Source organism: Podarcis melisellensis (genome assembly GCF_964234715.1).
Source record: "Podarcis melisellensis genome assembly, chromosome: 4".
Classification (NCBI taxonomy): Eukaryota; Metazoa; Chordata; class Lepidosauria; order Squamata; family Lacertidae; genus Podarcis; species Podarcis melisellensis.
The window spans coordinates 28,153,519-28,175,959 of NC_138531.1; the positions used below are offsets into that span (position 1 = coordinate 28,153,519).

The 22,441-nt window shown below is 44.2% G+C and overlaps 1 protein-coding gene across 7 annotated transcripts in view; it reads right to left on the reverse strand.

Annotated features, from left to right (window-relative positions):
* The window catches only part of LIMS1 (LIM zinc finger domain containing 1), a 72,012-nt gene that overhangs the window by 17,825 nt on the left and 31,746 nt on the right, over positions 1 to 22,441 (reverse strand). For 3 of the 7 annotated variants that reach the window (XM_081907456.1, XM_081907455.1, XM_081907457.1), the window contains exon 2: positions 670 to 829. In XM_081907456.1, coding sequence (XP_081763582.1) covers positions 670 to 829 — 160 coding nt within the window. Of the gene's footprint in view, positions 1 to 669; positions 830 to 3,615; positions 4,087 to 15,710; positions 15,934 to 22,441 lie in introns of those variants that run through there. The other 4 variants (XM_081907454.1, XM_081907452.1, XM_081907453.1 and 1 more) reach the window with 4 other exon arrangements.

A 22,441-nucleotide genomic window follows, 5' to 3' on the forward strand; every position in this document is an offset into this window, starting at 1 on the left:
ACCGAGTCAGTCACAATCTCTCGGTCTAATTGAACTCAAAGGGTTGCTAACAAGGTTAAACAGAGAGGCAACATTTAGCTCTTTGGAGAAAGCATAGGGCAAAACTCTCGTTCATAAATAAAACAGAAAGTTAAAACCATAGATAGGTAAGTCATCACTCCACAGATGGACATCTTTATTTACCCGACACACTGTTGCTTTTTAAAGTTGAATTCTGTTGCCTGGTGCTTAATGTCTAAACATGTATGTTAGGGCTGATTGAAAAGCTTTGTTTTCTAATAACTCCTGTATTGGATCAGCTTGTGGTTATGCTGTAGGGCAGCTGTGGCCCTCCAGATGTTGAGGAACTACAGCTCCCATCAGCCTCAGCAAGCGTGGCCTACTGTGGAGTCTGTAGATATGCTGAACTCTGCGGGTGCTCAAAATATGCTCTCTTCTGCATTTTCATTTCAAATGTGCTGGAGGTAGGTCCTGGCACTTAAAAAACAGGTTAAAGGAGAGAAGTTGATCCCAAGTCTAGCACTGCAGTGGCCTGGAATCAGTCGTAAATAAAAATGACCCTGCGTTAACTGCCTCCCAAACGACACCGCAGGAAAGGGAACAATTGACCAACATACACAACCTGGCGCAGTACGGGTTTGGGAATAGTTAACAGAAAAGTGAACCAACCTCATAAAAAAGCCCTTCGGGGAACTGCTGGAAGCACTGGGCACACACGAAACACTGTTCGTGATACAGCTCGCCATTGCTGTTCACAATCTTCTCCGCAGGTGCGAAACCTCCCCGGCAGCGCTCACACATGGCATTGGCCAGAGCGCTGGCCATGTTGCTGTAACGATAACAAAGAGCAAAGGGGTTAAGCACACAAATAAGGTAGCTTTGCTGACCGTGCTTCTTTTTTAATAGGCAGCTGTTCCAATTCAGGAGGAAAACACACAACTTTTTCCTACTTACTTTACTGCCTTCCTGGCCCTTCTGTTCAGGGACCAGTGGCAAATGCAGCTCCCACTTCCGGAATGTTGTTATTGATTTAATTTATATCCCATCTTTCCTCCAAGGAGCTTGCCCCTCACTTTCATTTTATCCTCACAACAACCCTGTGAGGTGGGTTAGATTGAGAAAGAGAGAGCAGGAAATATCACCCCTGTCAATCAAGCCTGTTTCCTATTGTGGGAAGTTTCTGGGATGAGGTGGAAGAGGAAAAGTGAAAGGAATAGCAGTGGCAACAGTGGATAAGATCTGCCACAATCATCTTCCAAGCAGGTGAAGAGATACTTTGCTTCCAGTAAGGGACTCTGTCTGAAGGGAAGCTTCCCCTTCTCTAAAGAGACCCTTGGGGGTTGTGTGGTTTATTGCTGGCGACCCAACTTCCCAGTTTTTCTTTATGAGTAGCTTGGGGGAGGCAGAGGGGTCGCCAGCAAGGATGCTACTCTCGCCTCAGGGCCCAGGCAAATGTCTCTCAGAAGAGAGACCACCCAAAGCACCTCTGTCCACTCTGCTATTGGGCATCCTCCATCTTTGTGGAGCCTTCCAGATATTGCTGGACTCCCAACTCCAAGGGTCATGGTGTGGCTGAGGCTGATGGGAGCTGGAGCAACAACATTTGGAAGGCCATAGGTTCCCCATCCCAGATGCATTTATTTCAATGTGAGGTGTGAGACGCTGGCCTGGTTCACATCATCCCATAACACGTAAGACTCTGAAGGCAGGAGGATGCAACAGAATGCTGGGAGGTCATGTGACCACATGCCCCTTTTCCTCTTATGGAACATCACAGTAAACCTGGCAAGAGAGCAACTGATCTCTTCTGAGGTGAAAACAGGGCTGAATTTATGACCTGCACACCTACAACTTTTGTACATTTGGTGGGTGGGTAGGGGTGTAGAAGTGAATGAACAAGCCTGAAACATTCTCACACTCCACTATATGTAGGACCCAGACTTCCGCAGAGTACAGTGGCATGTCGGGTTACAGACGCTTCAGGTTACAGACACTTCAGGTTAGAGACTCCGCTAACCCAGAAAGAGTACCTTGGGTTAAGAACTTTGCTTCAGGATGAGAACAGCAATCGTGCGGCTGTGGCACAGCGGCAGCAGGAGGCCCCATTAGCTAAAGTGGTACCTCAGGTTAAAAACAGTTTCAGGTTAAGAACGGACCTCCAGAACGATTAAGTTCTTAACCTGAAGTACCACTGTATATGAATCAGCCAAAAAACGGTAAGAGGAGTGTCAAATTTGAAGTAGCCCGAAGTCTCCTTTAATTCTAGGCAATTTAGAGAGGGAAAGCCACATCAGTCCATTGCAACAGCAATCCTATGTCACTTTGAAGCCTAACACATTGATTTGAGCACAAGCTTTCATGGGTTAGAGCACGTGTTGTCAGATTCAATTTCAGTGTCTCGCATGAAGCAGCTCCTCATTTGCTTTGGATTGTGCTGAGTAGCTCCCAAAATAGCTCCCAATATAACTCCAGTTCCCCCAGGAGACAATTGTATGAGTATCTCTTAGCAGTTCAGAATTAAGAGGCAGAATCCTCTGCCTCACCACTTTCCACCCGGTCATACAAAGCGTACAAGGCCAGACAGTTCAAGTGACCTTTCTCCTTAATCTTGTTCTGTTCACATGGGCCTCATTCCAAAGTAACGGTTCTGCTTGCAAGACGAACACAGCCGCAGACAACATTCTGCAATGGGACACAGACATCCACTCCCCTCAGGCTACGCTCTTCTGAGCAGCTGCAAACCCATGAAAGGTATCTTACAAGAGAAGTAAGGGATTACCGCCATGATACTATACAGAAAGGAGCCAGGTCTCTTTCACCCCCCCCCCCCAAATCCTGCAAATCCAAAGAAATGTGCCAACAACCACCAAGATGCACCCTGCAACCAAGTCACTTGTTATTGCAACAGAAAAGTCTTAAAATCAAGCTCTGAACGCTATAAGAGCAATCCTATCTATTTTTACTCAAGTAAGTCCCACTATGTTAAATGTGTTCAAGATTGCAGTTTAAAGCTACAGGTATATATATACACACTTGGAAGTCCTACTGAATTAAACATGACTTTTTTTTTTAATAGCTATGTACAGGATAATGCTGTTGGGATGCAAGCCTATGTACAATTACTTGGAAGTAAGCCCAACTGAAATCTTTGGGACTTACGTATGGGTAAGCATGGATGTGTGGCTGCCTACATCAGAATTCCAGCTGAGATATCAGCTAATAAAATGAAAAATGTCTCCAAGCTTATATTGATGGAACTTAAGAAAAGTAATTTTTAAATGTCTTCTGCATGGCAAACAAGCATTTCATATCAATATGTGAAACGGAGGTGTTGCCTTTTATACTTAGGTACCGCAAAGTATTGGAAGAATGTGGAATCCACGGTCAGAAATCCCGCAAAGCATTTATTGTGCTCTAGAACCAGAAAATAATGCATACATTAACTAACACATGCACACATTCCATGATTAAAATGCAGTTAACTACAAAGCATCCTGTTATTGTGCAGATCATAATAAATTGCAGGGTCCCCAGTCATGAGAACAGCAAGCAAGATTGTGTTAGAGTAAGGCAAGCAGACCAAGTAACAAACCGACTCCGGCGGAGTGAACTTACAATCTTGCATAAAAGTCACATATTTCTTTGTATACTTTAACGTCACTGTGCCTGCGTTGCAATTTTGACACGGCTCTCTCGCCTTCATTTTCAGGGTCGCTGTGCACGTTCTGATGGGTGTGCGAGATTTCTTCGTTCTCTGGAATGGCATAGGAGTGCCCCCTGCTTTGGAATTCCATTATATATATATATATATATGAACACAACAACCCAGCAGCAGCGACAGAACGCTCCAGGGAGTAGCAGTAAGGAGAGAAAAAACAATCTGCAATCTGCACGCTGGGTAAGGAGCTTCCAAGTTTAAAAGCGTCAGCCACAGAGCAGCTTGAATGTCAGAGCGAGGTTGGGAGAGATTCACTGGAAGCAAAGCAACACATTCCACAGCAAGGTGGTAACGCCAACTTGGGTGGAACATGCGATCTCTGCTATCTGCTGTCCTTAGCAAGAGTTCCACTGAAGCCGTGTTCTCTTAGATAAATGTAAGCTAGGGCAGGCTAGCTGTCACAAGGGGATTAATATGGAAAGACTTACTGTGCCATGTGTGTGTGTGTGTATAAAACAACACGTTAACGCCTTTGCAAGGATAACAAGGAAATACCCTGTTGGGAACATCTTGTTCACACAAAAAACCAAACTGTAAAAATAGTAAGAATGCCCTTTTACAAATAATGCTCCCAATTTGTTTCCTATGTCATGGAATTTGGAGCGGCTGATGAGCACGCACACACTCACGAATGGACACTTCCATAGCTGACTAGGCTGTTCTGTCTTTTGCTGCAAAGCACCAGTGACAATACTGCTTGGCAAAACCAGTCGGCACAACGGAATGCCTTAAGTTGCCATTTTTGGGACCGGCAGCTCAAAAGTCATACTTTCCCAATGCAACTTTTTGATTCCTGGAATTCATTTTGATTGTGCGGATAAAATATAACAGATCAAATTTAAAAGGGTGTGTTGCTAAATGTGTGAAAACAGTCCAGATCCCCAGGCATGTACCTCCAGATGGTGGACACGTCAGGTGCCGTCCTGGAACCTGGGCATCTTCACTTGGTCGCAAGTGGCCTATAAAGGTCAAGGTACCCCTGATCTTTAGGTCCAGTTGCGGACGACTCTGGGGTTGCGGCGCTCATCTTGCTTTACTCGCCGAGGGAGCCGGCGTACAGCTTCGGGGTCATGTGGCCAGCATGACTAAGCCGCTTCTGGCGAAACCAGAGCAGCACACGGTAACGCCGTTTACCTTCCTGCCGGAGTGGTGCCTATTTATCTACTTGCACTTTGACGTGCTTTTGAATTGCTAGGTTGGCAGGAGCTGAGACCGAACAACGGGAGCTCATCCCGTCGCAGGGATTCGAACTGCCGACCTTCCGATTGGCAATCCCGAGGCTCAGTGGTTTAGACCACAGCGCCACCCGTGTCCCTCCGAGTGGCCAATAGCCAGGTGCAAAATGTGCCTGGCAAATTTTGAACGCTGATGCAATGGGGGCGTATGTACATAAAGCAGGTTCTCCTCTACAGATGTCCTCTGTACAGTGGAGAGGGGGACCACAGTTTGCATAAAAGGGCCAGCAGGATTAAGGTCTCTCTCCCTTTCGTGTGCCTGGTAATCGGGTGCCCAAATAGGGCTCTAGAGCAATGCAAATCCCCACCCAAATTCAAATGTCTTCATGGTACTTCACATAATCTACAGCTTCTTATACACCGAACCCCAGACTCTGGGGAATAGAGAAGGCTCTTGCTCCCAAAGGAGCTCTGCAGGCTTCTTAAAATCTCCTTATACAGAAGGAGCTGCTGTTTGAAACTATGCTGTGGAATTCAATTACACGTATTCAAGTGAATCATTTTCAGTGGAACATCTTGCTTTGCTCTCAAGGCACGTCCACAGGTCCTAGGAGGAAGGAAACTCACAGCAAATCCCAGCGCTAGCCTGCAAACCAATATGGACAATGCATTCCCTAATTCTGACAGTGTTTCCTTCCCATAGGGAACACTAGATGCACACTCACATGGATTGAGGCCAATACATTTAGATATGAAGTGAAAATCACATCACCCAGAAGAAAGGCAAACAACATGTTAAAATCCTGGATTTGTTTTTATTTTAAAAAAATCTATTTGCTGTTGCCCAAAGAATGGGCATTCGAGCCCCTTCTCATGCATAGGAAATGCCTTCTCAACACACTGTTACTAGCATAAAGGTATCTTTCCACAGATAAAGCAAAGCTGGCATGATTGTTTGTGCCAGGGATATTTCAAAACTTGAAAAGAGAAATGAGAGATGTGACTAGATGATGTTGACAGATGTTTCTTTTCATCGGCAAGCACAAGATGTACTCCACTGCCTTGATCCACGTCCCATATTTAAACTTTGCTTGCAATCAGGAGCATCTTACCCATAGAGGCTAGTGGCACAGGGCACCAGAGCGCCAAGTTCTGGAGGGCACCAGGGAAGAGTCGGAGGCTGGACGCGGCGCCTCCCGGCATCAGCTCGCCACTCTTGCCTGCCTCCGCCATGCTGTGCCAAAGCAGTGCCGCGCCCGGAGCCTCTGTTTGCCGTGGCCACCGCGGCACGAAGTGGCCAGCTGAGCCGGGAGGCACCACACCCAGCCTCCTCCTCTTGCCCGCCAGAGGAGCCGCCCTCCAGCAGCTGCCCCCCTCCTCCAGCCCTGCCAGCAGCGTCGCTCTCCCTAAAAAACTCTGGGAAATGGGGGAGACATGCTGCCGGCGGAGGGAGCTTCGCACCATGGCGCCGGATATGCTTAAGACAGCCCTTCTTGCAATAGTTATTTATTCAGCCGAATGCCTAACGGCACAAATTGTGTACAGGGCCCTGGGTGTCACCACCACCACCGCCATACCATGGTACTTCGCTTCTCCACTCCTGAACTTCAGTGTGAACGCCCAAAGGGAGCATGTGCAGAGATTGCTTAGAAGATCCCCTAGACCAGCCTTTCTCAACCTGTGGGTCCCCAGATGTTGTTGAACTACAACTCCCATCACCCCTAGCTAGCAAGGCCAGAGCTCAGGGATAATGGTATTTGTAGTCCAACAACAACTGGGGACCCAAAGGTTGAGAACCGCTGCTAGACCTTCACTCTAAATGCATGGAAGTTGGCACAGTGGAGGGGGTGGTATGATGTCCCCAAACACAATTTGTGCACTCACTCACACATTTGGCTGAATGCCCAAACAGGGGTTTATGCATTTGTTTTTACATCTGCTACACTGAGGGCCAAGCAACACATGATGTTAATAAGCACGCTAGTTGAAAATGTGATTTGGGTTCTCCACATTTAAGCAAAGGCAGCCACACTGTGGGATGAATCTGAATTAGGATTGTGGTGCAAGGGTGAGTCAATTCAACCCATACCCTGGAACCTTTTTCCTATTCCCTGCAAATCTCCAACCACATTGGCCGCAGACAGATTTCCAGGCTCAATTCAAAGTGTTCGTTTTGATCTAGAAAGCTTTACACAGCTTGGGACTCAACTACATCCGGGACTGCCTCTACCCCTATGAACCTACCCACACCCTACAATTATCATCAAAAGCCCTTTTTTCCTTCTCTGAAGGAAGTGGGGAGAGAGGCAAAGAAACACATATTTTTCAGTGGCGACTTCCTAACTGTGGAACTCCCTGCTGAGGGAAACTTGCCTGGTGCCAACACGATCAACATTCAGGTGCCAGACAAAGACATTTCTGTTTACTCAGGCTTTTCATCTTAGTGTAGATTACAGTGTGATTTATAGCTTGTTTCAGTGTTCATTTTTAGTGGACTTGGGGGCAGAGTTCACCCTTTTCATTCTTGTTCGTAGGTGAACACTTTTAATGTGTTTACGTGATGTGTGTATTCCATGGCATTTTGGATTTTAAATATCTGATATGTTGTACCGTATTTTAAAATATTTTGTAAGTTGCTTTCAGATGTTTTGTAGAAAGCGATGGGACAAATACTGTATACAATAACACTATTGACAGGGGGAAACTGCATTTTCAAGGTGATTGTCAGCAGGGAAAAAGACATTGGGGGTGTGGAGAGGGTTAATTCCCTTCCTTCTATCCCAATCAGGCTCTCCCCTCTTTTGCTTTTGTTAAGGTAAGTTGTTGTTTAGTCGTGTCCGACTCTTCGTGATCACATGGACCAGAGCACGCCAGGCACTCCTGTCTTCCACTGCCTCCCACAGTTTGGTCAAACTCATGCTGGTAGCTTCGAGAACACTGTCCAACCATCTTGTCCTCTGTCGTCCCCTTCTCCTTCTGCCCTCAATCTTTCCCAACATCGGGGTCTTTTCCAGGGAGTCTTCTATTCTCATGAGGTGGCCAAAGTATTGGAGCCTTGGCTTCAAGATCTGCCCTTCCAGTGAGAACTCAGGGCTGATTTCCTTAAGAATGGAGAGGTTTGATCTTCTTGGGATTCTCAAGAGTCTCCTCCAACACCATAATTCAAAAGCATCAATTCTTTGGCGATCAGCCTTCTTTATGGTCCAGCTCTCACTTCTTAAGGTAAGTAGCAGGCCCTAATCATATTGTTAAGTAGCTAACATAATATGCAGTTCAGTCATGAACTTTGTGAGTCCACTGAAAGGTCTTGGGATGTTCAATATTGCAGCACCGCTGAAGCTTTATAAGGTAGAAGAAGTCTCAAAGAGAGATTACTGGCCATCCAGATGTTGCTGAACTATAAATCCCATCAGCCCCAGCCATAATGGCCAATGGCCGGGGAACATGGGAGTTGTAGTTCTGCCATAACCAGAGGGCCAAACGTTCCTCACATCTAAATATACTTCCCACACTAGCTGTAATAACGGTTTGTTCATAAACATGAAGAAACTGTAGAAGTGAATCTGCTTCATCTGACTATATTAACTTTTCATTATTACTTTAAGACAATGAGCCGAGCAGTAGCTATAATTAATACCCTGACCAGACCAAACCAAACATCCAGACTGCCACGAAAGACTTCTCGTATGTTCATGAAGTTCCTTATACGGTTAGGGTAACTGTCAACAGCAGACTTTCTGGCTCGAAACAACATTCTTATTATAGTAACGACTCCATCACAGATACCACACTGAAGACTGACCTTCAGCTAAGGTGGCGGAACTGGTGTGGATTTCTTTGCTAGGCAGCATGTCAGTCCCACAGAGTTCCATTCTCAAGTAAACAAAGAGGTTCGCATTTATATTAACAGGATTAAAGACTGAGATTTATCTGAATTTAGCACATTTTTAATGACACGGAGACAGGGAGCAGAGCACTACTTCCATCTTATTGCAATTTTAGACTTTTCCTTTCTTCAAAAAATAAAAATTGCACAACCCTGCTGGTAAAATTAGATTTGAAAGGCTTCATCATTAAAAAGTAGTCTTAGGAGAATGGACGGTTGAAGACTCTTTTTCTGAGACACAGTGCCCATCTCTGCACCAAAATTCAAGATAAAAAACTCTTCATATATATGAGTAGCAAGGGTGACGATGCACAAGTGCTTGGTCCCTGTAATGAATGCATATTATGTATGTACCTTTTCTGTTTCAGAGGTGCCATGTGATGCAGCTTCTTTCTGCATTCAGTATGGATGGGACAGCCCCTTTAGCCATTGCCCCTAGTAGAAAGATAAACCCTGAGTAGGTTCATTTATCGATTCTAGTCAAATCTGCAGCAAATTTACAAAATCACCAGATTTCAGTTTATGGGTTGCATTCCATTTAAGAATATATAAATGTTCAGTATGTAAAAACGTCCCGTATATAGAAAACAATCAGACCAAAGGCTTCATCTTACTCTTGATGTGCTAAATTACTGCTTGCAGAGCTTTTTTTTTTATAATGTAAGCATTTTTTAAAATGTCAGCCCCACTCACACACAATACTGGAAATCTGCTGAACCATGATCACAAGCTGCAGGTCTACCCTTGTACTGCTGGCACAAAATTTCAAAATGAAGACACTGAAATACATTCACCCAATAACAGAATTTAGTAGTACCTCAGGTTACATACGCTTCAGGTTACAGACGCTTCAGGTTACAGACTCCGCTAACCCAGAAATAGTACCTCAGGTTAAGAACTTTGCTTCAGGATGAGAACAGAAATCATGCTCCGGTGGTGTGGCAGCAGCAGCGGGAGGCCCTATTAGCTAAAGTGGTGCTTCAGGTTAAGAACAGTTTCAGGTTAAGAACGGACCTCCAGAATGAATTAAGTTAATAATCCGAGATACCACTGTAGTTGTTATGTCAGTGCACCATGTATTCTTCATCATGACAGACTAAGGCTGCAATCCGAACCATGTCTAGTCAGAGGTAAATTCCGCTGAACACAATGTAGCTTACTCGCAGGTAAATGGGATTAGGATTGTTACCCAAAAGATTAGCTATATATAGCAGGAGTAATTATAATAAAAAAAGTTATTTAGGGGATTTGAATTTAATTCTAAATTATATACCGGAAACGTGGGAGATTACAAGGGGTCAAAAAAATTGGATGTACCGTGCCATATTAGAAGCAAAAAAACTTGTTTTGTTGAATTGGAAGAGCCGCAAAAAGATCCCATTGAGCACATGGATTGACAATATGGACAGACTAGTTACATATGAACGAATTGCACATCGACGCAGATTAAGAATGGATAAATATGAAGAAATATGGAAGGATTGCTTAAGAGATAAGGCAGAAAGTGGTGGGAAGTAGGGGGAGGAGAGGTGGGGAAATATTGTTAAAAAGGTGTAGTTATAGGTATATGAGTACTCAAATCTGAATTGTTAAATTGTGTTATTAGTGTTATTGTGGTTTTTGTTGTATGTGTTTTTTGTGGTTGCTGTTTGTAAATAAAAAAAATTTAAAAACAGATTAGCCTCTGCACCTGCAAAAAATAACAAACGAATTTGCATTGTACTTTTAACATCATGTCAACTACTGAAATAAGAGTGGAGATGCCCCATTGATCAGGCTGAAATAAATGGGGAAACTCAACTGTTTACAGGAACAAGATGTAAAGAGGCCTGTTGAGAACTATTCTTATCAGATACAGATGACAGATAACAGGTTAAACTCTTTCAAGGACAGTGGGAACAGCAAGAGACTTGTTCTCTGGGAGGGATAAAGATACAGAGAGATGTTAATGGGCAAGCCCTTATTTCCTTTCTAAAAAAAAATAGCAGTGCTGGTCTAAATATGTTGAGCTCCTGCCAGTGAGATTTTGTCTGTGATATATAGAACTCAAAACCAGAATCTGGCACAGAGTTGCTTCTATGGGAAGCAATACTCGAACAATTATGTAAGTCGTTGCCAGGCAGGTATGTATGTACTTATTCCTACCCTGTACTGAAAAGTTGTCTTTGGCTAGATCTACCTGTCACTCTTTGCTCTCCGCATGGAATGTACTAGCCAGATGTAACAGAAGAGATAAGCAGGTTCCAATCAAATGGTTATTGCCACACATTTACTTATATGCTCTCACATCTGCAATAAAAAAGTGAGTTATTGCCTGCTTACGTTCCCCCATTAAGCGTGGCCAAACAAAACACAAGCCAGAGAATCTGTTGCCGGTACACAGCAGCGCCCGTAGCCAGAGTTTGTAATGCCTGTTGCACATTCCCATCCAGTAATTCTGCACTCTAGGGCTAGTGAGTAAATCAAAAGGCATTTCTTGAAGGATGATTAAGCAACACGCAGGCCAAAAAAAAGCGTTAAGGGTAAAGGCGAGGGCAATGGGAGAGAGAGGGCAGGGTGTGTCGTGCTCAAGATATTCAAAGCTTTGAGCAATGGAAATATCCCGCATCTTATGCAATATCACAGTTCGACAAAATGTGAGTAATAGTTTCCTAATAAAATAAGAGGTGGCAATTATTCCACGCGGCCCCCCCCCCCCGAAATGGAGAGGAAGAAAGATCCACAACAGGAGTAACTATCTACGCAGAATCTTTTTCGAACATATACAATCTAAAATGGAGGCGCCTTGGCTGGGGCCCCGAAGGCACTGCTATAATTCAAAGAATAATAACAGGGTGAAGCTACATTAAAACTGTCTTAACTTTGAACTCCAGAGCTAGTGGCAACTCGTATTGGAACTTCAAAAAGGGATCGTTCAATTTGCAGCACAGCAACATTATTGAGGGGGGCGGGAAATGAGATCTAATGCCTTCATGTTGTGCCATAAATGTATGTCAGAATGGGAGGTACAGGAGTTCTTCTTATGAGATAAGAGGAGATATGTAATATTAAAGATCTCATTAAAGCTTTCTCTTTTTTTAAAAAAAGAAGAATCGGAACAAAACCAGCGATTTACTGAAACCCAGGCCCAAAGCTATTAGTGAGACTACTTTGAAACTGAAGCGTTTGAGGACGATGCACCAACAGATCCATTTTAGAGACTGTTACTTCAAAGAGTCTAGGGTGCAGAGATGGTGACTTCCAAGTGCTGCCTGGAAGAGCAGCAACAAGGCATGGGATGATGCACCAAAGCAGCTGTCCCTGTTGGTACTATTGAGCTACATAGACCCACTGCAATGCACAGCTGCTCAAAAGCTTTCTGGACAAAGCCAGAATGACTGCAGAACGTATGTTGGCCGGAGATGGGTGGTGGCATTTTGACAGCTGTCATCTATGAAGCATCATCTTGAAGATCTTTTAGCTTAAGAGAGATAGTTGCCTCATGTCATTGGCACCCCCAACGGCATTCTTTTAAAAAAGCAGCCTAAATTAAATAAGTGGCATTCCTATAATAATGCCCCAAATCCATCCCTTGAAGCTCTTCCTCATGGAGCTTCCCCCTTGAAGCTCTTCCTTCTAAATCAGGGGTAGGCAACCTAAGACCTGTGGGCCGGATGCGGCCCAATTGCCTTCTCAATCCGGCCCACGAACAGTCCGGGAATCAGTGTGGTTTTACATGAGTAGAATGTGTGCTTTTATTTAAAATGCATCTCTGGGTTATTTGTGGGGCATAGGAATTTGTTCATTCCCTCCCCCCTAAAATATAGTCCGGCCCCCCACATGGTCTGAGGGATGGCGAATCAGCCCATGGATGAAAAAGGTTGCTGACCCCTGTTCTAAATAATCCATTAGAGGTTGTTGGATTGACCCAACAGAGCCATGCTTTTTACCTGGAGATGTTTTGAACTGAGCCTTTAACTTCTCAGGAAGCTGCTCAGCTTGCTAGTTATAGGTTTCTTCCCCACTCTTTGAACACAGATATGTAGTATCAGCATGCAAAGCTGCAATCCAAAACTCTTGTGCAGAGCAATCCCATGCAAGTCCTACTAAGTTGAGTGGGACTTAAAGCAGAGTCTGTGCAGGATTGAAGCCCCAGTCTTATATGGAAAGCATTTTGCCCAACAAGACCTAGGTCCAAACAAATCTATTTATGGACAAGGATGTAAGAAATCTGAAAGCACACAGGCTACCTGGATTAGAAACTGAACTTAGACCTTTAAACAGTGGAAAGGGTAAGGTGAATACCTCGTCCAGTACTGACTTTCAACTTTCTTTGAGCTTTTACCTATAATGCAAAGCGAAGAGAGCTTGGAAAGGCAGTCCCAAAGTAATAAAAATCTTGCCAATATGACTAGAGACGACTCCCAAGATGCACCAGGAATGGGAACTCTTAAATATCACCAGCAACTGAGAGTTTTGATTAGCAGTCAGAAATTATAGTTTGCTTTTCGCCCACCTTCTACACGTTTTCTTTATTGATGCCAAGGGTCACCTGCCTGTTGGCACATTTTCAAGCTAGAGAAGCTGTCATGGGCACCCCCACTCACTGCAACGAACCACACACCGCAACCTGTTCTATTGGCTCCAATGACATCTTTCTTCCAAGCCTTGATTTCAGCGGGGAGAAGGGAATCTGCGTGCACCAGGGGTAATCTTCTGTGGGCGCACCCATACCTTGGGGGTGCCATGTCTTGGCGGCCCCTGATTTAAGTAGTTACTATTTTATTTTATCCCATGTCCCACTAAAGAACCTGGGGCCGCACAGTTTTATCCTAATACTCCTAAAGCAAGGGTAGGTTGGGTAGGCTGAGAAGGAGTGATGGCCTCAAAGTCACTTTGTGAGCTTCACAGCTGAGTGGCAATTTGAATTCTGGTTGGTGCAGCACTCTTGACAACTGCATTATGCTGGCTGTAAACATATACAAGTCCTGAGCTTCATTCCCCCCCCCCATAGGATGGCATGACATTAAAGGGGACCCCTGACCATTAGGTCCAGTTGTGACCAACTCTGGGGTTGCGGCGCTCATCTCGCTTTATTGGCCGAGGGAGCTTCCGGGTCATGTGGCCGGCATGACTAAGCTGCTTCTGGCGAACCAGAGCAGCGCACGGAAACGCCGTTTACCTTCCCGCCGGAGCGGTACCTATTTATCTACTTGCACTTTGACGTGCTTTGGAACTGCTAGATTGGCAGGAGCAGGGACCGAGCTCCACCCGCGTCCCGGCATGACATTAGGATGGTATTATCAGAAATGGGAAAGCAAAGCGGTCTCATGGTAATTTCTTTAGAGGTTAGCTATACAAGCTTGAAAGGATCAGGGATTTTGGTCACTGTTCTACCAAATTTTCAGCAACAACACTGGGTCAATGGACCATTAAGTTAACAGGTGAGGTCCATTGCTTTAACAGAGGAAATGACTATTGCCCTCTTCTTGAGCAAACCAGGAATTATGAAGAATACAGAGCAAGACTTCACTGGTAGCAAACTGTTCTTTTCTACCCTTTATCTGAATTGGCAGGGGCCCTTTTTTCATAGAGAGTATGCTTTGTTTTCAAAGGGTGTTGACTGTTCCAGCGCAGAGGTGGGCAGGCTTGCAAGATTTCTCCTTGGTTTCTTTTTTAACTGAAAGCCAGACTCTGCTGCCAAAAAGATACACACTTATGAATTTTAAGTATTCTGAGCCAGGAATCAAGTTTCTGAAAATCAGAACTGAACATAGCTCACAGTCCTTACAAACAAAAATATGCTCCTGGTTTACTACTACCCCACTTTCAGGGAGAAGAGACATTTTGCTGGTGCTATTGTTAAACAATTGAGAAGTCCTTGCCCATCTACTACAGATTATCCAAAGATCTGCCCAGAGATCCAGATACCCAGGGGCAGGCATGCTTATTTCTGCTCTCTTATTTCTGAGATTCTTATCCAGCCGCACCAGCTAACAAGGAACCCAGAGATCCACAGGAGGTTTACATTGTTATGTTAAAACAGCTAGTCATTCACTAGTCATAGCATGACAGGAAACTCTTCCCCTTCACTAACACTTTTGACATTTGCTCAGGGATTTTTTTTTTCAACAGTTCTGTACAAAAATGCGATTTTTCGCAGCAAGTTATTCCTTGCCAGATCTACATTAATCACTATTATCATTACACCATTCTGTTTCAAAAAGTTGAGTTCCTTTTTTGAAAAGCAACACGAAATCTTCTACTGACCTGCACTTTTATAAAATCAATATTTTAAAAGGAGCTCAACTTTTGGAAACTAACCAGTGTCATTCATGTTTAAGATTTTTCTTTGGTTACTTTCCCTTCGTAAGGTCATATAAAGTGGTTCTACTGCATTCTTTTGTTGCAAGGCATTTCAATAATAATAAGTAGAAATCTATGGGGGGTGGGGAATAAATCAAGATCTGACAAGTCTCACATCACAACCTTTTTGTTTTTAAATGAAAAGAAAAACCCAATAGAACAGCCCAGGACTCCTATAGGGTTCTCTTTGAGTGCAAGTGTGCTGAAAACTAAAACTTATTTTTAAGATGTAATCTGGAGATTGATTAGTTCTGGGGGAAATTAAGCAGTGATCAAAAATATTGGGGAAGGGGAATTATTGACACTTCTTACAGTCACTCTTTGTGCTACTACAGCATTTAGGATATTAAGTCAAACATGTGAGAAATGAAGTAAATGGAAAACAGCTGCTTCCTCTCAACTCCTCCTAGATTATCCTGGCAACTCTGGACTATTTCCAATTGGGCACATTTTATAATTAGCGTTATTACAATTCCACCACCCTGCATTCTGTTTCTGCAACTGATTCTGTCAGTCGTCAGTGTTAAACTCAAAAGACACCCAGAGCTGTCTTAAGTTAACCATTAATTTCCTCACCACCACTCACCTCAGCTTCTGCTCAGGTAACCCTTGAAGACCCAGGCTATCTGGACGGTCCCGTCGCCTCCTATACAGACCTGAATGCGATAATTCTTTCAGCTGTAACGCAGTCATTTTTGCTCTACCCACAACAGTTGCTCCCCTCCCAGAGCACACAAGAGCTCCTGTTGAACAGCACAACTGCCAAGATGCTCGGAGGGAAGACGTCTCTCAGAGAGACTGCACACCTGCGCTGATCTGAATTGCAAGTCTCTCTCCTCACAGGCAGTTTGCTGCTCTGCTTCCTGTTTCAGATAGGTACACACCCTCCAGAACGGACGGCACTGTGTTTCCTTTAGCGAGTTAAGCCTCCTACCTAAGGGATGCTTCTGTGAGAAGCTAGGGCTTCAGCTGTTTCGGCACCCAGAAGCAAATGGAACCACTCACTGTGCACCAAAACTGCCACAAACAACAACAAGAAACCTCTTCCTGCCAGTTTCAAGAAGCTGAAAATCTTCAGCTAAGGATCAACTAAACGGTTACACCACCATGAAGTCTAACAAAAGCAAAACCTATTAGCACTTCATTGATGAGGGAAGGAAGGCCTGTGGTTTTCTACCTAAGAATTAATTCGGTGTTTAAGGTGGTTTTATATATATATATCTAAAAAATGAAAAGTAGTGAAAGACAGTAAGACAGGAAAAATACACGAAAGTTTCCCTTAACTTTGAAATACAATGCTGTAGGAGGACTTAAGTTCACGAGCAAAAATAGAAAAGTCCAAAATTGTGAGTATTTTTCTGTCCAGGTTGCAAACACCAAAGGCTACGTCATTCATCACTCATCACTTTTCCAATGTGCTTTGGGACAAGGTCCACTGGAAACTAGGGAAACAAGGAGGGTATATAAAAGGCTTTCCTGCAAAAGAGGAAGCTGGCAAACCGGAGATTTCTAAGTCATGCATGCCTCATTTAACCTTGTGATAAAAGCCTAGTGTGATTTGCATTAGGCATAATAAAATGATTCGCATTATAACAAAAAAAACGATCACGTATCATGCCACCCACAGGAATTAAAATGTGAAGAAACAACAAAATGAACACATATATGACACAAAGAAAATGTGTCTGTGATGGTTGATCTTTTTGTTTAGAAGTATCTTAGTTGAGAGCCGGTGTGATGTAGTGGGAAGGCTGTTGGACGAGGACCTGGGAGACCAGAGTTCAAGACCCCACTCGGCTATGAAGCTCAATTGGGTGATCTTGGGCCAATAGCTCTCTCTCTTTCTCCATCTAACCAACCTCACAGGTTGTTGTGAAGATAAAACTGTGGTAACCACCTTGAGCTCCAAGGAGATACAGTGGTACCTCGGGTTACAGACGCTTCAGGTTACAGACTCCGCTAACCCAGAAATATTACCTCGGGTTAAGAACTTTGCTTCAGGATGAGAACACAAATTGTGCTCTGGTGGCGCGGCAGCAGTGGGAGGCCCCATTAGCTAAAGTGGTGCTTCAGGTTAAGAACAGCTTCAGGTTAAGAACGGACCTCTGGAACGAATTAAGTTCTTAACTAGAGGTACCACTGTAATTGTACTAAATGATAATAAGACAACTGTATCCGTAATGCTCATATGCTTTGTGAAGAACATCCCATTAAGAATAGCATTAAGAACAGAACAGTAGTCCTGTGGAATCAAAGCAAAGTTCTGCCTAATTTGGGATCAGGTTTCCTTCCAGTGGCCAGCTAGCTGTTTCTAGGAAGCCCACGGCACAACAACAACTGCTCCCTCCACTTTTTCACATGAACACAAGAGTCTGCTGGAACGGGCCACTGGCCCATCTAGTCCAGCATTCTGTTCTCACAGTAGCCAACCAAGATGCCTAGGGGAAACGAACGAGCAAAATCAAGACACAAGAGCATTATGCCCTCTTGCAGTTTCCAGCAGTGGGTGCTGAGAAGTACTACTGCCTCCCACCACAGAGGCAGAGCGTAGCCACCATAACTACTAGTAGCCACCACCAATAGCTACCCAACTGGTACGCAAGAGATACACAGTGGCGGAACATGGAGGTTCGATTCAGCAATCCAGGTTAAGGAGAATTGATCCAGAATAATTCCAACTATGCCTATTTAGAAATCCTATTGAATTAAATAAGAGCAAATCCCAGGTAAGGGACGCAGGTGGCGCTGTGGGTTAAACCACAGAGCCTAGGGCTTGCCGAAGGTCAGAGGTTCGAATCCCTGCGACAGGGTGAGCTCCCGTTGCTTGGTCCCTGCTCCTGCCAACCTAGCAGTTCGAAAGCACATCAAAGTGCAAGTAGATAAATAGGTACCGCTCAGGCGGGAAAGTAAACGGTGTTTCCTTGCACTGCTCTGGTTCGCCAGAAGCGGCTTAGTCATGCTGGCCACATGTACGCCGGCTCCCTCAGCCAATAAAGTGAGATGAGCGCCGCAACCCGAGAGTCAGCCACGACTGGACCTAATGGTCAGGGGTCCCTTTACCTTAATCCCAGGTAAGTGGGGCTATGGTTGCAGCCTTATTCTTGGTAAATGCTTGGGTGATGGGAGTTTCCCTGCTCCCCTCCCCTATGTTCCATTGCACAAGTAGAAATCTTTAAGCTCATGGAAGACTGAATGCAACCCCATGATATAGACATGCGTTTAAGAATGTTTTCATACAATTTGCAAAGAGATGAGGCACGATCCTTTTGTTGGATCCTTTCATTACGGAGGTCAGGTTCACAGCTACCGGGAGTGCATCACTGCTGGTCTCTACTGTCTTTGTTAAACAGAAGGCCTTGTATGCTTACCCAAAGGTGGAACATACCAGCCTGCACTATAACCAGCAACCAAGACACTATGCATTGTTAAGGCCTCTTCAAACCACCCAATCCTTCCCCCTTTCTCAGTTTCCAGTAAGTAGGTTATGTCTTCTTGGACCCAGCCATGAAGAATCCGCTTCTGCTAAGAAGATTGCATGTGATGGGGCTGATTCGCTGAACATGTGGAGAGCTGCTTGTCCTGCGTCCAATTGCTGTGTGCTGACAAACCCACGTATTGCCCAAGCATGGCTCCCACTGTGCTTGAGGAACCAATTTTCTACACAGTGTGTCCTTGCACACCTGCTTGGAAGGGGCAGGATTTTGTTCACACCCACTTTAAGAAGTAGAGACAAATTCCAAATCAGCCCTCATTTAGAATGCACATCTGGAGAGTAAGAAATTTGGGGTGGGGGGCGAGAGGAAGATCCTGATATTTGCCTAAACATGCAACATTCCATTTTTCAAGTGGGAGAGCTTCAGCTAACTCTCCCAACATGCAGCAGGTGAAAAATAAGGAAGCAACAGCTTCCTAAAATCTTTCATTAGCGGTTTTTAAGAGGCAATTAGTACTCTCTCACAGTTAACAATTCATGTGGCAGGGCTGTTGGGTTTTGTTATGTTCTTAAAGAAATCAGCAGGAGTAACTCTTACAAGAACATAATTGGTACACGTGTCAGCATTGCCATTTCTGTCATAGGAAAAAAGTGAACGCACAGGAGATATTTATTAAAGAGAAAACTAGGGCAACATTTGAAAGTTGTGGGTGTAACGGGAGAAACAGAGAGGTTTTGCTCAAATAGAGTTGTTTGCAGTTATCCTTCGATGTTTGCTATTTAAAACTAATAAGGCAAAATCCAAACAAGAGAAATGCTACCACACACCCTTTCTGTTGCAAATGAGAGCGTATTTTGCTAGCTCCAAAGTACATCATGTGAACCTACAGCTTGTTTGCATGAATGGCTGCCAAATGGAGGTCAGCAGATGTTTGTGTAGCCATATCTGCCCCAATCTAGCACGGCTTCTTCCAAGGTCAAAATCCTGGTTGCAATGCACTTGTAGAAAAATTCACAAACAGATCCAGGCATGAACTTCTTTGAAGCCTAATCTTCTGATGACAATCAACATGGCACAATCTCATTTTGCCATAACACCATACATTTTGTACGGTTTCTGAAGCCGTTCCACCCATTCAGCCATCTTTTCAGTGGCTTTATTTTAACAACTAAATTTACGAAGTCTTAAATGGAACTGGGAAAGGATTTCCCAATCAGAGATAAGTGAAATGCTAGTAGCTTTTCTTGCAGGGGCGGGAAATCTATTCTGTGTACGTCTCTCTCTCTCTCTCTCTCTCTCTCTCTCTCTCTCTCTCTCTCTCTCACACACACACACACACACACACACACTCACAGACTTAGGGTGCAATCCTATACTCTTCTGATAGTACGCCTCAGTGAAATCAACTGGACTTACTCCTGAGTATAGATGTATAGTATCGCGCCATCAGTAGCAGTAATATTGCTGAGGTACAAGCATCTTGGGTTCCCACCCCACAAATTCAATATGCAGTAATGGCCTCTCACCCTTTTTCGAACACCCTCCCTTGTGGAGTGTTCCCTCAGCCTCCTCTCCTCTTCTTTCCACTCCCCATGGGGGTCCTCTGGGCAGTTGCTGCTTCCGCCCCTGATCTCTGAGCTGCACACCACCCTCGCCCCAAAGAGAGGTGCTCCCCAGAGGCAGAGTGGAGCTTATAGCCAGGGATGCTGCGACGAACAGCTGTGCAAGCCTTCAGGAATTAGAGACACAAGAGGGCATCAGAGGAGGGAGGGGAGGGAAGGAAAGAGGGACAGAGGCCAGTGTTGCACACCTGACCATCACTCAAGGTGCCCCAGGGTGCCACAGCACACTGGTGGAAAGCCACTGCCTTAGCCTGCTGCCTCTTCAGGCCCCAGCCAATTTTTTTTCTAGGCCCCTGCTCTTTAATTTCTTGTCTCATAGGTTCTTCTCTTCTGTAGCATCTCAACAACAGCCAGAAAACCATAAGACTGTCTCTCACCTGTGGGGCAGGTCAGCTAGTCACAGGCAGAAGTTACAACTGAAGGAAGATTTATTTATCATACAGCAACATTGGTTTGGAAAACTAAAACAATGAAATAACGTAGGCCAGAAATGCACACTTGAGGAGCCGGCAGGGGGAGAGGGAGCACAACGCTTCACAGAATATTTAGTTACTTCCAAGGTAAGTTTTGCAATATGTTCTTCAATTTAGAACCCTGGAATAAATAGGTTGCTCTTTACGTCTAAATTCTGCAGCTTTGTAATTCTCTGCAAAAGGTTTTCCTCTCCTTTCCTGTAACACCTAACTGTAGGTGAATAAGCCTCTTAACCCTTGGCTTGTTTATATAAACTAGGGACCTGAGGCTATTTAGTCAGGCTTGTTCTCCTGAGCCAACAGTCCTTGTAAACACAGACAGGAAATCTCATTATTTTTAAGCTCTCTTGCACATAGTCTCAGCTAGTTCTTTGCTTGTGCCCACCTCTGCATATCCAGAAGATGATGATTGTGCTATTGTTTAAATGGCCATTTATTCTGAAATGATAGAGAAATGATCCCTAGCCGCTTAATTACATAAGGGGGAGATTTGCTGACTTTCATTTCACTTCAGCCTCGGGATTCACCACCTCTTAAGTGTGTAAACAAGACAGAGACTGAAGTGAGGGTGTTATTATAAAAATTACTGGTTGTGTAAATGAGCATTTCGTACAAACCATCTTTAGCAGACTTGTAGTGGTTCAGCTACCTTATTTTGTTTATAGAAGTATATACCACCCTCTCGCAAAACATCAGGGCAACGCACACCAACAAATAAACATTTAAAAGCAATACGAAACAATCACTAAAACGACTGGCCACTTTGTCAAGCAGTTTCAAAATAAACATGATGAACAGATCAAGATTTCTTCGCCCTGGATGAAAATCCTCAACGCTTGCTCGATTTGTGAGAAATTCTGGGTATCAGGCAACACTTACATGGCAGTAATATTTAACTTGTCCTTTCCCTAGTCAGCTTTCAATGAACTTCAACCTAATGCCTGAAATGTATAGATAGACATGGATAACACATTATCTGCGTCTGCACATTTCAATCACTACACAGAAGTATAGCTAGAACTTTTCAGAGCCAGCCCAAATGTTTTTTACAGCCAGCTTGGTGTGTACAGGATTCGGCAGTAGGCAAGTTTAGCATCCAGGTGAGAAGGGCAATGTTCAACAGAAGGAAATATAATCCAGAACAGACTGCTTTCCTTGGCTTCAGGGAAAGACTTGCTAGCTTAGCATCAACTACCAAATCAGATATGAAAGCAGCTGGGTTCTTGTTATGAGACACTGGGGCACGACCAGAAACCCTGGCTTAGCCAGCATTCATAATGCACTAGCATCTTTGCTAAACATAATGCCCCTCCCTGTCACCATCTTAGAAATTTCTCCAGGTGACCCAAACACTTGTCCTTCTGCTTTTGGGGTGACTCATGAATGGGGACTAAGTAGAATCTCCACGGACAACACCCAGTTACTTTCTTGACATCCAAGCAGAAAGAGGCTCTTCAAGCTGGAATAAATAAAAAGGTGGCTTTTCAAACTACCATTCACTTTTCCTAAGCATTCAAATTGTATGTTTAAGTAGCTAGAATCTGTTGTGGAGCTAAGCAAAAGCTTCTGAGCATCCAGTGACAGAGCCATTCAACAAAAGTGAAGACTCGCTTTGGAGACCTTAAACATAATTCTTGTAAACAAAAACAAAGTGAAAATGGTAGTCTGTGCATCATGTGCTCTCCCCTTTTGATACAAAATGTTCCTGTAGTTAAAACAGAATCTTGATTCCCCTCCGCCTTTTAAGTCACTCTGTCTCAACTATGATACTACCTACTCCATCACCAA